Source organism: Pteropus medius, unplaced genomic scaffold (assembly GCF_902729225.1).
Source record: "Pteropus medius unplaced genomic scaffold, Ma_sr-lr_union100, whole genome shotgun sequence".
Lineage (NCBI taxonomy): Eukaryota > Metazoa > Chordata > Mammalia > Chiroptera > Pteropodidae > Pteropus > Pteropus medius.
In genome coordinates, this window is record NW_024342471.1 from 27,510,060 (window position 1) to 27,522,187 (window position 12,128).

Genomic DNA, 12,128 nt, shown 5'->3' on the forward strand with positions numbered 1-12,128 from the left:
CTCCACGTCCCCCCGAGCTTTCTATTTCGCTGTTGTTTACCCGCCCGGGTGAGTGCGAGGTGGTGGATTTGACCTCACTGTGGATTTGACGTGCATTCCCCTAACGCCCGATGGCATCAAGCATCCTTTCCTGCGCTTGTTGGCCCTCTGCATGTCTTCTTCGGAGAGATGTCCATCCAAGTCCAGCGCCCGCTTCTCTGTGGGGCTGCCTGTCTTACTGCTGGGCTGCAGGAGCCCTCACACATTCCGGATGCCGGACACTCATCAGATAAATAACTTGCAAACGCTCTCGCCCTTCTGTGGCCTGTCTTCTCGCTCCGCAGTGCCCCTGGACGCACGAAAGCCTTTCGCTCTGACAGAGTCTTTTGTGTCTACGTTTTCCTCTCGAGGCTTGCGATTTCGGTGTCATTTCTAAGAAAGCATGGTCACGGAGATTTCCGTTTATGGCTCTTCTAAGTTCTATAATTGTAGCTCTTCTATTCAGGCACTGCGTCCATTTCGAGTGCACTTTGCATATGGTGTGAAGCGAGGGCCAGACTTCATTCTCTTCAAAACAGATTTCCAGTGGTCACAGCACCAGTAGTGGCAGGGACAACTCTCCCCCCCTGGAGGAACGTGGCGCCCTGGTCAAGAGACGCATTTCCAGGCCCGACACGGGCCGCGCCCCGCAGAGCACCCCACGTGAGCTCGGGGAGGACGTGGCGCCCACTGTCATCGGAGAGCTGCTCCGCAGACGCCTGCAGGGCCAGCGGGTCTGTGGTGTTCGGGTCCTTGTCCCTCAGGATCTTTGCTGCTTTCTCCGTCCGCCGTGGAAAGTGGGGTACTGATATCTCCGCCTGTTACTGTGAAAATGCCTATTTCACCCTCCCATTCTGTCCATTTTCATTGCGTGTATTTTGGGGCTCTGCGTTGGTGTGCACGTGTTTACAGTTCCTACACATTCTCTTTGGATGGACCCTTTCATCAGGATGTGACAGCCTCCTTTGTCGCTGAAATCTCTTGTCTTTTTCAAATTGACTTAAACTCTATTTTGTGTAACATTATTGTAGTCATCTCTCTTTAGGTTACTGTTTGTACGGATTACCCTTTTCCATCCTTCTCGTTCGATCTATCGTTTTTGGATCCAAAATGGGTCTCTTACAGATGGCATATAGTTGGATAGTTTCTTTTTTTTCTTTTCTTTCTTTTTTCATGGCGAGGCAACCCTTGGTTGACCTCACATATTGCAAGGAACTCGTCAGCCTACGATCCCTTATTTTTTATTTTTTACGCCTACAGCACCTGGTCTTCCTAGGTGGTCTCCCATCCAAGGACTAACCAGGCCCGACCCCGCTTAGCTTCCGAGATCAGACGGGCTCGGGCTCGTACAGGGTGACATGGCTGTAGACAGTTGGATGATTTTTTAACCCATTTCTCCAAGTTCTGCCATTTAATTGGGGAGTTTAACCCATTTACGTTCAAAGTAATCACTGGTAAGGAAGGACTCGCCTCTGCCACTTTGCTATTTGCTTTCTGTACGTCTTAGCTCTGTTTCGTGCCTCGACGCCTCCATCGCTGCCGCCTTAGTGTCTGTTTCTGCCAGCGTATCATTTTGATTCCCTCTCTTTTCCTCTTCTGCTGATTTTGTGTTATTTCCTTCACAGTTACCCTGTGCATTGTGATCCGCGTCTTACACACGTGACGATCTGATTGAAAGTGATTGCGGTTTAGCGGCAACAGCATCGCAGCAGCCCCCCTCACGCACTTACTGTTCCAGCTCCCATCTTTATACGTCCTGTGCCCAGAAGTAGAGATTTACGACGATCGCCTTACACCGCCCCGAGGGACTCCCCTCGGCGTGTCACGTAGGGCAGGGCCACTGGCGACGAACTCCCTCAGCTTTCGTCCGTGCGGGAATGTCCCGCGTTCTCTTCTCGAGGGTACTTTTGCCAGAAACAATTCTCGTTTGACAGCATTTCCCGTCCAGGGCTTTAAGCACGGCCGCCCGCTCCCTCCTGGCTCCACGGCTTCCGGCGAGAGGTCGACCGTTAGTCTCACGCAGTCGCTTCTCTGCTGCTTCCCAGGTCCTCCCTCTCTCCGGGCCCCAGCAGTTGGACCGTAAAGTTTCCCGGTGTGGGTCTCTGAGCGTATACTGCTTGGCCGCACAAATTCGTGTCTTTCATCAAGTTTGGAAAGTTTCAACCTTATTTCTTCAAATATTCTTTTTGCTACTTTCTCTCTTTTCCTGCCTTGTATTTTTTTTTTGTTGTTGAAAACTGGATGTTTTTAACACCGTAATGTGTAAGCTCTGGAAGTCCTATTCTGCCCCTCCCCAGGGTTTACTGTTGTCGTTTGTTGCTGACTGTGGTTGTTTGTTTAGCGACTTTTCCAGACTATTCCGTACACACTGTGCTCACTCCATCGGTTCCGTTAGCTCAGTGGGCAGCTAGGGATCTGACAGACGCAGCTCAAGCAGCTACTGGCTACCTGAGTGGGGATCTCTGAGCCCCAACCTCGCATGTGCAGGCTGGGGGTGACAGCACCCCTGCCTACTGGGGCTCTGAAGGGCAACCGCGGTGGCACCTGTGACAGCCTGGCCCGGGACCCGGGGCCCACACAAGACGACAGCCAGCACCAGCAGCACCACCTGTGCTGTGGGGCCTCAGGCGCCTGACTGGTTCTCAGCCCCCGAACTAGGTTTCCACGCCTGACACGGTTCTGCAGAGGGACAAGGGTGCATCCACAGACGGGGCAGCACCGCGCAGGGCTCCGCCCCTGGGAACAGTGGGACCCGGACTCTGCTGGCCGCGAGGGGGGCGCCTGGACTCACCTGGATCAGGCCCGCGGCGGGGTTCCGCCTCTTCTCGAAGTGCTTCTGCCGGTGCTGCTCCTGGACCTTCAGGGCAAAGCCAGACCCCAGAATGCCCTGCAAGTCGTCGGGGTCAGATGGTGCCCCTGGGACCCCAGCCCCCACCCCCCGCCTTTGCCTGCACACCCCTGGGCCTCTTGGGCTCCACCCCCCCACACACACACACACCAGTCTCTCACCGCCCAGAGGCCAGGCTGCAGGAAAACATTGGGCTGGGACAAAGGGAACGTCAGCTTCTAGGAGTGTGGCCGTGTCCACACTGAACACCTGGGCCCCAAGAGTAACTGTCCTTCCCCAGCCTGTCCACACTGCAGCCAGGCTGGTGGGGAAGGAGCCCAAGACAGCGGCCCCTCTGCCCTGCCCGGCCGTGAGTGGACAGTGAACAGAGTTCTCGCCCTTTCTGCAGGAGATGGGGTCTTTGGTTCCCTGGATACCCACAGCACTGCTCCTGGCCACAAGGACCCTACTGGCCAATCCCACCAGACCAGGAGGAGCTGACAGCAATCAACAGATGTGGGGTCAGAAGCCACGGCTTGGGGATGCTCAGAGCACTCCAGTAAAGCATGTGGCGCTCCCAGCTCCAGGCCAGGGCGGCCCTCATGTGGGTTCCTGCTCCTGTTCCATGTCCCCCGAGTGGACGGGGGCCCAGGGCAGCCTGTGGTCCCTGCGCCCTGGGCCCGCCAGAGGCAGGGGCTCACCGCAGGAAGAGCGAAAAAGGAGACACCGATGAGGGTGAAGGTTGCCGCCAGGAGCCTCCCGTTCCAGGTCTGGGGGTATTTGTCCCCGTAGCCGATGGTCGTCAGGGTGATCTGTGGGACAGCAGGTCCAGTCACCTGCCAGGCCTAGCACTGGCCACAGAGAGGCCCTTGTCCCGAGCCAGACGCTCACCCGCACGCTCAGGGCAGGCTGGACGCTGGGAGGCGGGACGAGCACGGAGGCCGCCCTCGCCCCCGCCTCCCCCGAGGGGCCCCGGTGAGGCCAGGGGCCACAGTGGCCGTCCTTCATCCCTGCAGCAACCAGACCTAAACTCCGTGAGTCCCTTCTCTGTCCCCTACACGTGAGGGCAGCGGGGGGCATCATCTGAAGGCCATGTTCCTGGGTCACACCAGGGCGCCCAGGAGGCAGCTGTCACATTCGGCACAGAGGTCCCGCCCCAGGACCAAGGTCACGGGCAGCTCTGGGGCTGAGCCCGAAGCAGGGCGAGCAGCCAGTAGGCGTGGGAAGGGCCAGGGGCCTGAGAGGGGACAGTGCCCAGAGGAAACCGCAGGGACGGGACGGGACAGGACAGGGCCCAGATAAACGGTGCAGAGCATGGGGTGCCTTCCGGGGTGACCTGTACGCTCAGGCCAGGAGAGAGGGAGAGGCCGGGGCGGTAACAGGAGGGGAGGAAAGGGGTGAGGCAGTGCACTCCCGGAGCCAGCGGGAGGCGGGCTGCTCCTGGTGCGAGGGGGCCCTGGGGGAGCCCCACGATGTGGGGTGAGGTGAGGAGGCGGGGCAGGTGCTGCCATGCCTGGCCTGGAGGGCAGGAAGGGGCTCGGCGGGCATGCGTGGTGGCTGCAGCACACAGGTTCTTGGGGGGACGTTTAAACACGTGTAAGCACTACCTTGATTAAACATGTAAATAACGATTTTAAATCAATGTTTAAAGACGGGAAGGCCACTGGCCAGGGGGCAGGGCAGGTGCGTCACGAGCCAGGAGCCTGGGGCCCAGCCTGCGCTGTGTCGGCTCCGTGCCTGGACACCCGGGGGAGGCTCCGTGGGCGCCAGGGCACTGCCCCCTGTGCCTGGCCTCCAGCCCTCTGACCACCTGCTTCCCGCACGGTCAGATCGAAGGACACGTGTTCCCAGACTTGTGGCAATCGGGAAAATAACTAAAAATAAACTGAATCTGACGAATCGGGGTAAGAGCCACACACTCGCCCAGCAACTGGATTGGCAATATCTGCCCAGGCCACATGACCAGCATTTGCGGAGGGAGGTCTGGGGTCCCAGGAGACGGTGGACCCATGGGACCATCCACGTGTCCCCAGGCCAAGTACCCTGAGCCTCCAGGAAGAGCCCGCAAAGGAGGAGCGCTCTGGCCTCCCGCCCAGGGGTGTCCGTGGGACGCACGAGGAGCCTGGCCGAGGGTGGTCAGCTGGGGGAGCTGAGGCCGCGGGGCCCAGGCGGTCTCCGGAGGACACGCTCTGCAATCCCCGGGGGGCAGGAGGGGCCCTTCAGAGCGTGGCCCGGGAAGGCCCTTGTCAGAAGAGTCCACTTGCACTAGGTTATGAGAGAAGGAGCCCCAGAGGGGCTTGAGAGGCGGGTGGCCATGAACAAGGGGCAGCCCAGGGGGTCTGGTATCCCCTTTTCAAACTGTCCTGACCCTCAATGTGACAGGCAGGACTACCCCTCTGCCCTGCCAGCAGAGGTCACACGCGGGCGGTCAGCAAGGAAGGGAGGACAACCAACGGCAGGCCCCGGCCTCTCCACCCGCACACAGGCCAGCAACAGGTGACCAGCAGGTGGTCCCGGAGAGACGTCTTCAGCCAGGCCCCGGGGGGCAGAGGACACAAGGGGGGATGGAGGAGGGCCCCCAAGGAAGGCCGCAGCAGGCCAGCGTCCCTCAGTGAAGGACAATGATGCCAGCAGCTGGGACTCACCAGGCCCCACCAGAGTGCGTCGGCATAGGTGTCAAAATGGTCATTCTCGCCCTTCTCCGCCAGGTACACCAGAAACGAGGCCAGGATGAGGCACAGGAAGCCGATGTACCACGCGGTGACCAGCTCCTGAAAGGCACGGAGCGTCAGAGCACCTGGCCAGTGTCCAGCCCAATCCGCCCCCCGGCCACACGGCCCAGAGCTTGAGGCAGGCAGCAGGGGTGGCTGGTTTTCCAATCCTGTCCCTGGGTGTCCCCACACCTGGCACCTCACACCTGGGAGGATGGCGGCTAAGGATGGCCCAGCATGTGCATCTTCTTGGGTTTGGGAGTGTCCCAGGTGGCCGACAGGCCATCATGCCAGAGAATCCTGGGACTTCAGACCGTACCCCATGTTCCCCGAGCCTGGGGGAGACCCCACCTCCTTGGGAGCCAGCACCTCAGCACCTGAGGGGCTAGCTCCTGTCCTGTCCTGTCCTGTCCTGCGCACAAGCCCCTGAGCCAGGGCCCAGACAGGAAGGACAGTGGGAGGTGGGGAGGTGGTCGTGGGAGCCTGGGGCAGGCCTCCTGGGCGCTCCCTGGAACAGGGAGGGGTGCGGGACAGGACGCGAGGCTGCAGCCACCTTGTGCGTTTTTGCGGCATTGAGTGCATTGAGCACACACGTCCGTGACCACAGGGGGCAGGGAGGGGGGCAAACGCCCGGCTCTGCTGGCCAGCGCCCCGCCTCGGCGCCGCCCCCGCCGCTCACCTTGCTGTGCGCGTAGACCACGGAGCCCAGGAGCTTCCAGGTGCCGCCGCGCCGGTCCATGCGGATCATCCTCAGGATCTGCAGGAAGCGCAGGCTGCGCAGCGCGGACGTGGCGAACACGTTGCCCTGGGAGCCGGCGGCCAGCACGGCGATGGAGGCGACGAGCACCATGATGTCTGCGGGACGCGGCGCTGAGGCAGCCGGCCCTGCGCCACGGCCCCGCCCCGGCTGCGGGTGGGAAGGGGCCCCAACCGCGGTTCCGGTTCCGAGGGGACAGACGGGTCACCGGCAAGGCGCCCGTGGAGCCCGCTGTCCGCCTCGCCCCGCCCGGGAACGCCTGCCTCTCAGGCCTCGATGACCACGCGCTCTGGCGCCCAGGCAGGCGCCGGCCCCCCGGGGCGCACGCGGACACCGAGGTCCTTCCTGCGCCCCCCCGCTGGTGCCCCTCCCCCGCCGGGCCTCACCGATCACACAGAAGGGCTTCCGGGCGAACTTGAGCCGGCCCCTCCAGCCGCGGTAGCGACAGCAGCAGCCCGCCGCCCAGACGCGCACGAAGTACTCCACGCCGAACACGACGATGGTCACGATCTCCTGCAGGGAGGCGGCAGCTGAGCCACCGCTGGGCAGGGGCCTGAGCTGGTCAGTGGGGGATCCTGTGCTGTGTGAGCTGGTGTCAGTGGGGGGCCGACCCCCGCCTGGGGCAGCCTCAGGAGAGGGTAGGGAGGGAGCGCTCCCCAGAGGGGCATTCTGGGCCAGGGAGGGCCCTGTCACCAACAGCAGCGCAGAAAGCATGCTGCGGCGCCACGCCCCTCACAGGGTTCCCCCACCCAGGGAACACCCCCATCTCCATGGGGGAGGAGGCCACCTGGGCCCGCGGGATCCAGCGACAAAAGAACGTGGGAGCAGTGGGGGTGGGGGCCGTCAGGCACGGTGACGACACAGGGTGGGGCATAACTGGGTGCTGGGGTGTTGGGGGGAAGGATGGGGGAGCTGGGAATGCTGTGACATCACCGATGTCGGCAGGGGAGGCCGTGAGCGGCCACGGGGCCACTGGCAGGAGCCGGTCAAGCAGGGCTTCTGCGTGCGTGCGTGGAGGATGGGGTCCACGGGAGGAGGCCCGGCTGGCACAGGGGGCGGGTCCAGGGTTCAGAGGCTCCACAGCAGTGGGACAGGGTGGGGACGCTGGCGCCCGGCCCCTGCGCGGGCTCACCAGGATGTAGAGCGCGCCCTCTGAGCTCTTCTCGTACTCCTTGATGGTGGAGAACACGGACAGCACGAGGCAGGAGAAGACCAGCAGGAAACTGCGGGGAGGAGGGTGGGGTCAGCGGGGCGGGGCCGGTCGGCTTGAGGCAGGGCCGGTCAGAGGGGGCGAGGCAGGCCGGGCAGAGGGGCGGAGGCGCACCTGCGGCCGCCCCCACTCCCACCAGCACCCCTGTCTGTCTATCTGGCCACCAGAGAGCTTCCTGTTTTGAGAGGATCCCCAAAACGCTCGAAGTAAAAAGGAACAGGCTGTGCCTCTTGCCAGCGCGAGAGCCCCGCAGAGTCACACGCCACGCTCTTCCTGTCCACAGCTGTTCCCTCTCCAGCTCAGCAAAAACCTCCGTCTTCCTATTACGACCAACCTTCACAAATGGCCGCAGACACCCTTGCCTGGCGTTGGCATGGCGGGTCCAGCGTGGACAGTGAGGCCCGTCCAAGGCTCCATGCGGAGCATCCGGCCACAGTGGGCAGGGCGGGGCCTCAGGGAGCACGGCCTCCCACGGATGACTGAGGACCTGAGCCAGGGCTCCTGTGTGTGGGAAAGTTGATCAGGGGTCCCACACCTCGCGTCCCCTTGTGTTCTCACCATCCGGACACCCCGTCACTCAGCCCCAGCGCCCCAGGAGTCAAGACCACCAGTCTCCCATTTGGGACAGGGGCGTGAGACCCTTTGGGGCCAGCACTGCATGGTCCAACCTGAGCCTGGGCTGCACCAGGCGCACTCAGCACCAAGAAGCCGCGGCCAGATCGCGGGGCACCTCCGCGGCCTGTCCCACGAGCCCCAAAGTGGCCTGACAAATGCCCAGAGACAGAGGCTCCCCGGGGCTGACCCAGCCCCCCCCCGGGAGCGCGGCGGTGGCCGACGTGCTGACAGTGGCTGCTGGCACAGACAGAACGCACGCAGAGGAACTGTCACATTTCAAAGCCACAATTAATTTCCTCTGCTCATTAGCCAATTTATTCAATTAACTGAGTCCTGGAAGAGTCCAGATAACTCATAGGCCTTACATTCGTTTTCTCCCGACCCGGCTGTGGGGAGAAGGGGCACCCAAGCTCAGCGGGTGCACCAGAGGTAGAGGACGGGAGGTTCCGGGGTTCCAGGTGGGACCGGGGATCAGGCAGTGGGACACACGGGAAGCCCTGCCCATCGCAGACGGCGCATGGGACCCAGCTCGGCTCAGCACTGGCATGCAGGGAGCCCAGGGGAGAAGAGAAGGGTGTCCCTGGCAGAGGGAAGAGCAAGTGGGGTGGCCAAAGTGGGGGAGCATGGCCTGTCCCAGGACCTGGCAGCGGGTGAGTCTGACAGACTGGAGGAGGGGGCCAGGGGATGCCGGGCATTGTCATCCCTGCGTGCAGGACTCAAACAGAGTGGGGGGCTGCGCCCACAAAGACCCGACCCCCGTGCTGCGTGAAAGCGTCCGTCCAAAGCAGAGAAGGCCCAGGCCCCAGGCGACCAGGCCCTCTCAGCCCTGCTGCCTGGCGGTGGCTCTGCCCGGCATCCCAGAAAGTGGCGCCCGGCCCGGCCAGATGTACAGCGGGGGCCAAGCCCGCAGTTCAGGGGAAGATGGTCCCATCCCTCCAGCGGCCCTGCCCCAGAAAGCACCAGCGGCAGCCCAGGCTTGTTGAGTTTGAGAACAGACGGTCACAGATGGCACAGTAGGGGGTGCAGGGGAGGCGGCAGGAAGGAGGCTCCGCACGCCCACACCTCGCACGCCCACACCTCGAGGCAGGGCGAGATGGGGAGGCTGCCTGCGGCTCCCTGACATGTCCCCAGGCACTGACGAAGAAGTCCCACAGAGAAGGGCACCCCCGCAGCACGCCTGCAGGCCCGGGGCTGGGTCCCGGGCAGGGCGCCTCCAAGCTACAGGGCCGCCCACTGCTCCAGGCAGCTCCACGGTAGAGAAAGACCTATTCCCAGGCCTCTTCCTGCCCACAGGCTCCCCGGTAACCAGCGGCCGCCCGCCCCGCACGCAGCGGCATCCCGGGCCCTGATGGAGGACTGGGAGACAGGGAACCTCATGGTCCCTGGGCACAGCATCCTGGGACAGGGACACTTCACTGGGGTCCAGCCCCGGGGAGCCTGGGGGCCTCTCTCAGACACAAGGCTCCACCCTCCCGCCCGCAGCCCTGCAGGCCACCCGAGCTTCCCGTGGACGCTCGGGGTCGCAAGCACAGCAGGGGCTCCCGCATGCTGCCCTGCAGGCCTTTCTTGCCCCTGGGCTCCGCTCCGGATGGCAGCCGTGGGTCCAAAGGCACCCCGTGCAGAGGGTACACTGACCAATACCACTGTGCCACCCCCTGTGGTGGCTGTGCACTCAGAGCACTTGACCCCTCCGGGCCCCAGAGGGCATGGATGACTCCTGAAGACCTGGGTTTGCTTCCTCCCAAGTGAAGGCAGGGAGCAGCCCCCCCACCCCAGGCTGGGAGCTGCAAGGCTTGGCTCGGCTCAGCTAAACACCAGCACCATCCTGGGGCTCTGGGGAGTATGCTCGAGCCCCCCAGCCTGGGGACTGTCCAGGCTGCAGGGAAAGAAAGAAGGGAAGCGGGAGGCGTCTCTGATGGCAGGAGGCTTTCTGCAGCTCGAGCTAATTATGATAATGAATTCAAAGTCAGGATGCTTCCCTGGCAGCGGTTGCCAAGGAGACAAGCATCACAAGCAGCTGGTCCCCAGATTCCAGAGGCCAGGATGGGGGACAGGCAGGATGGCCAGTGTGGGAAGCGACCTCAGACAGGCGTCCACCTGGGAGATGGGGAAACAGGTCACCTGGGGAGCGAGCCCTTCCGTCTCCAGCACTCCAGACCCGAAGGAGACACCTCAGCTAGATGTCGCGGGGGAGGGGGCTTCTGGCTGCAGTCTGAGCTCTGATCAGAGGTGGGACCCCTCTTTTGAAACAGGAGGAGGCACAGCAAGGTCTTGAGTGCTAAGGAGCTGGGCAAGGAGGGGGCCAGGGCAGGCGGGACATGATGGTGGCCACCAGGGTGCTGGAGGCTCAGGCATGGGCCAGAGGGGCCTCCAGCCACAGCCTGACGATCCCCTAGAGGTGGCCCTAGAGTGCACGTGTGCTTCTGCCTGCCCCTGCAGAGACCACCCCCACCACCATCATCTGACTGCAGAAAATATTTCTCCTCTGGAAAAACAAGACAAAGCCACTGCTGTCTCCTTCCTGATTCCCCCTCCACTGTGGGGGACACGTGGAGGGTGCCCCCTCACAGGCGGCTCCCCGCAGCCCCCACTGTCGGTTCCCAGGCCAACTTCCTCCCTTCTTCCAAGGACTGGCTCAGGAGACGGCTGGGGTTATTCATCTCATTTGACACGTGATGAAATAAACACTTAATGAGTGAATGGCAGTGGTGGGAGGGAGGGAAGTCAACGTCACCAGCACCCCACTCGCTCGCCCCCCAGCTCCAGCAGGCCGCTCTTGGGCACAGAGGGACAGGCGCGTGGGGAGGGGTCCCCGACTCCGAGCCCCCACCCGCAGCCCCGAAGACTAGGAGTTGCGGCCGCTCTGTGTGCACCAGCACGTGACGACCTGCAGGCCGGGGCGCTCGGAGCCTTTCAGAGGAGGAGGCGGAGCCGTGGAGCGTGGCCACGCGGGGTCCCGGCACCCCTTCCCCGGACGGTCCGCAGAAACTCCCCTCCCAGAACGCTGTCCGCTCCCGCCAGTGTCATGGGCCGGGCCGGGCTGAGTGGAAGCCAGAGTGAGGCCACAGCAGGCCCCCCCGACCCGAGGCCAGGCTCCCCAGTGAACCTCCGCCCACCTCGTCCGCCAGACTGCAGCCGGCACTGCAGCCCAAATCTAATTTTGTTCCCTAATGAACTGCTCTGCCTGCAGGCCCCGCTGACACTTACAATCTGCAGGAGTGACAGAGAACCGGCCATTGACAGCCGCTGATGGCCGCGGACGGCCAGTCCAGGCGTGAAACAGACGCCAACAACCACCCTGAGGTCCGGCCAGGGTCCGAGGGAGCGGAAGGCACATTCCTGAGGCTGCCGCACACACAGACCTCACTGTGGGGCCAGGGCCCACCCACGGTGTGCCCCCAGTCCACTCCAGTCCACCCGGGCACCCAAGCCTGCTGATGGAGAATGCGAGGTCTGGAAGCACCCACGGGCGCCCAAGGCCGCGGGGGGGCGGTGCAGCGAGCACTCAGTACACAGCAGGTGCTCAATAAATGCCTCGGACCTGACAGGCTACATACACCTCAGGAAGCACCAGACCCTCAAAGGCCAGCTCCTGGCTGAGCAGGGGAAGCCCCCGCCCCCACCTGCCCCAGCCCCTCCCCTGGCTGCCCCCAGGAAGAGCGGACGAGGAGGTGAAGCCTCCGGGGCCACGGACTCCGAGGAGGGCTGTCCTCACGGGCCCTGCTGTCCTCACAGGACCTGCTGTCCTCACGGGCCCTGCTGGGAGGACTCCAGGCCTGGCGGGACGGGCACGCTCAGCACACAGCAAGGGCTGCGTCCCCAGGTGCCACCCACTCGTTCCCCGACAGCGGCTGCACTCAGGGTGATCGGCTCCCATCAGTCACCTGTCCCCACGCAGACCACAGGGTTGGACAAGGGCTCGCCTGAGTGCCCCCCCATCCCACATCACACATACTGGGGCAGTCTGAGCCACCCCCATCCACCCCGACT

The 12,128-nt window shown here is 63.2% G+C and overlaps 1 protein-coding gene and 1 pseudogene across 6 annotated transcripts in view; both read right to left on the reverse strand.

Moving 5' to 3' along the window:
- The window catches only part of KCNQ2 (potassium voltage-gated channel subfamily Q member 2), a 48,362-nt gene that overhangs the window by 26,212 nt on the left and 10,022 nt on the right, over nucleotides 1-12,128 (reverse strand). For all 6 annotated transcript variants that reach the window (XM_039864808.1, XM_039864807.1, XM_039864806.1 and 3 more), the window contains exons 2-7: nucleotides 7,446-7,536; nucleotides 6,700-6,826; nucleotides 6,236-6,411; nucleotides 5,491-5,616; nucleotides 3,547-3,657; nucleotides 2,810-2,905 (exon numbers count right to left, since the gene is read on the reverse strand). In XM_039864808.1, the coding sequence (XP_039720742.1) occupies nucleotides 2,810-2,905; nucleotides 3,547-3,657; nucleotides 5,491-5,616; nucleotides 6,236-6,411; nucleotides 6,700-6,826; nucleotides 7,446-7,536 (727 nt within the window). The remainder of the gene's footprint in view (nucleotides 1-2,809; nucleotides 2,906-3,546; nucleotides 3,658-5,490; nucleotides 5,617-6,235; nucleotides 6,412-6,699; nucleotides 6,827-7,445; nucleotides 7,537-12,128) is intronic.
- LOC120603999 (uncharacterized) lies at nucleotides 1,270-1,388 on the reverse strand (annotated as a pseudogene).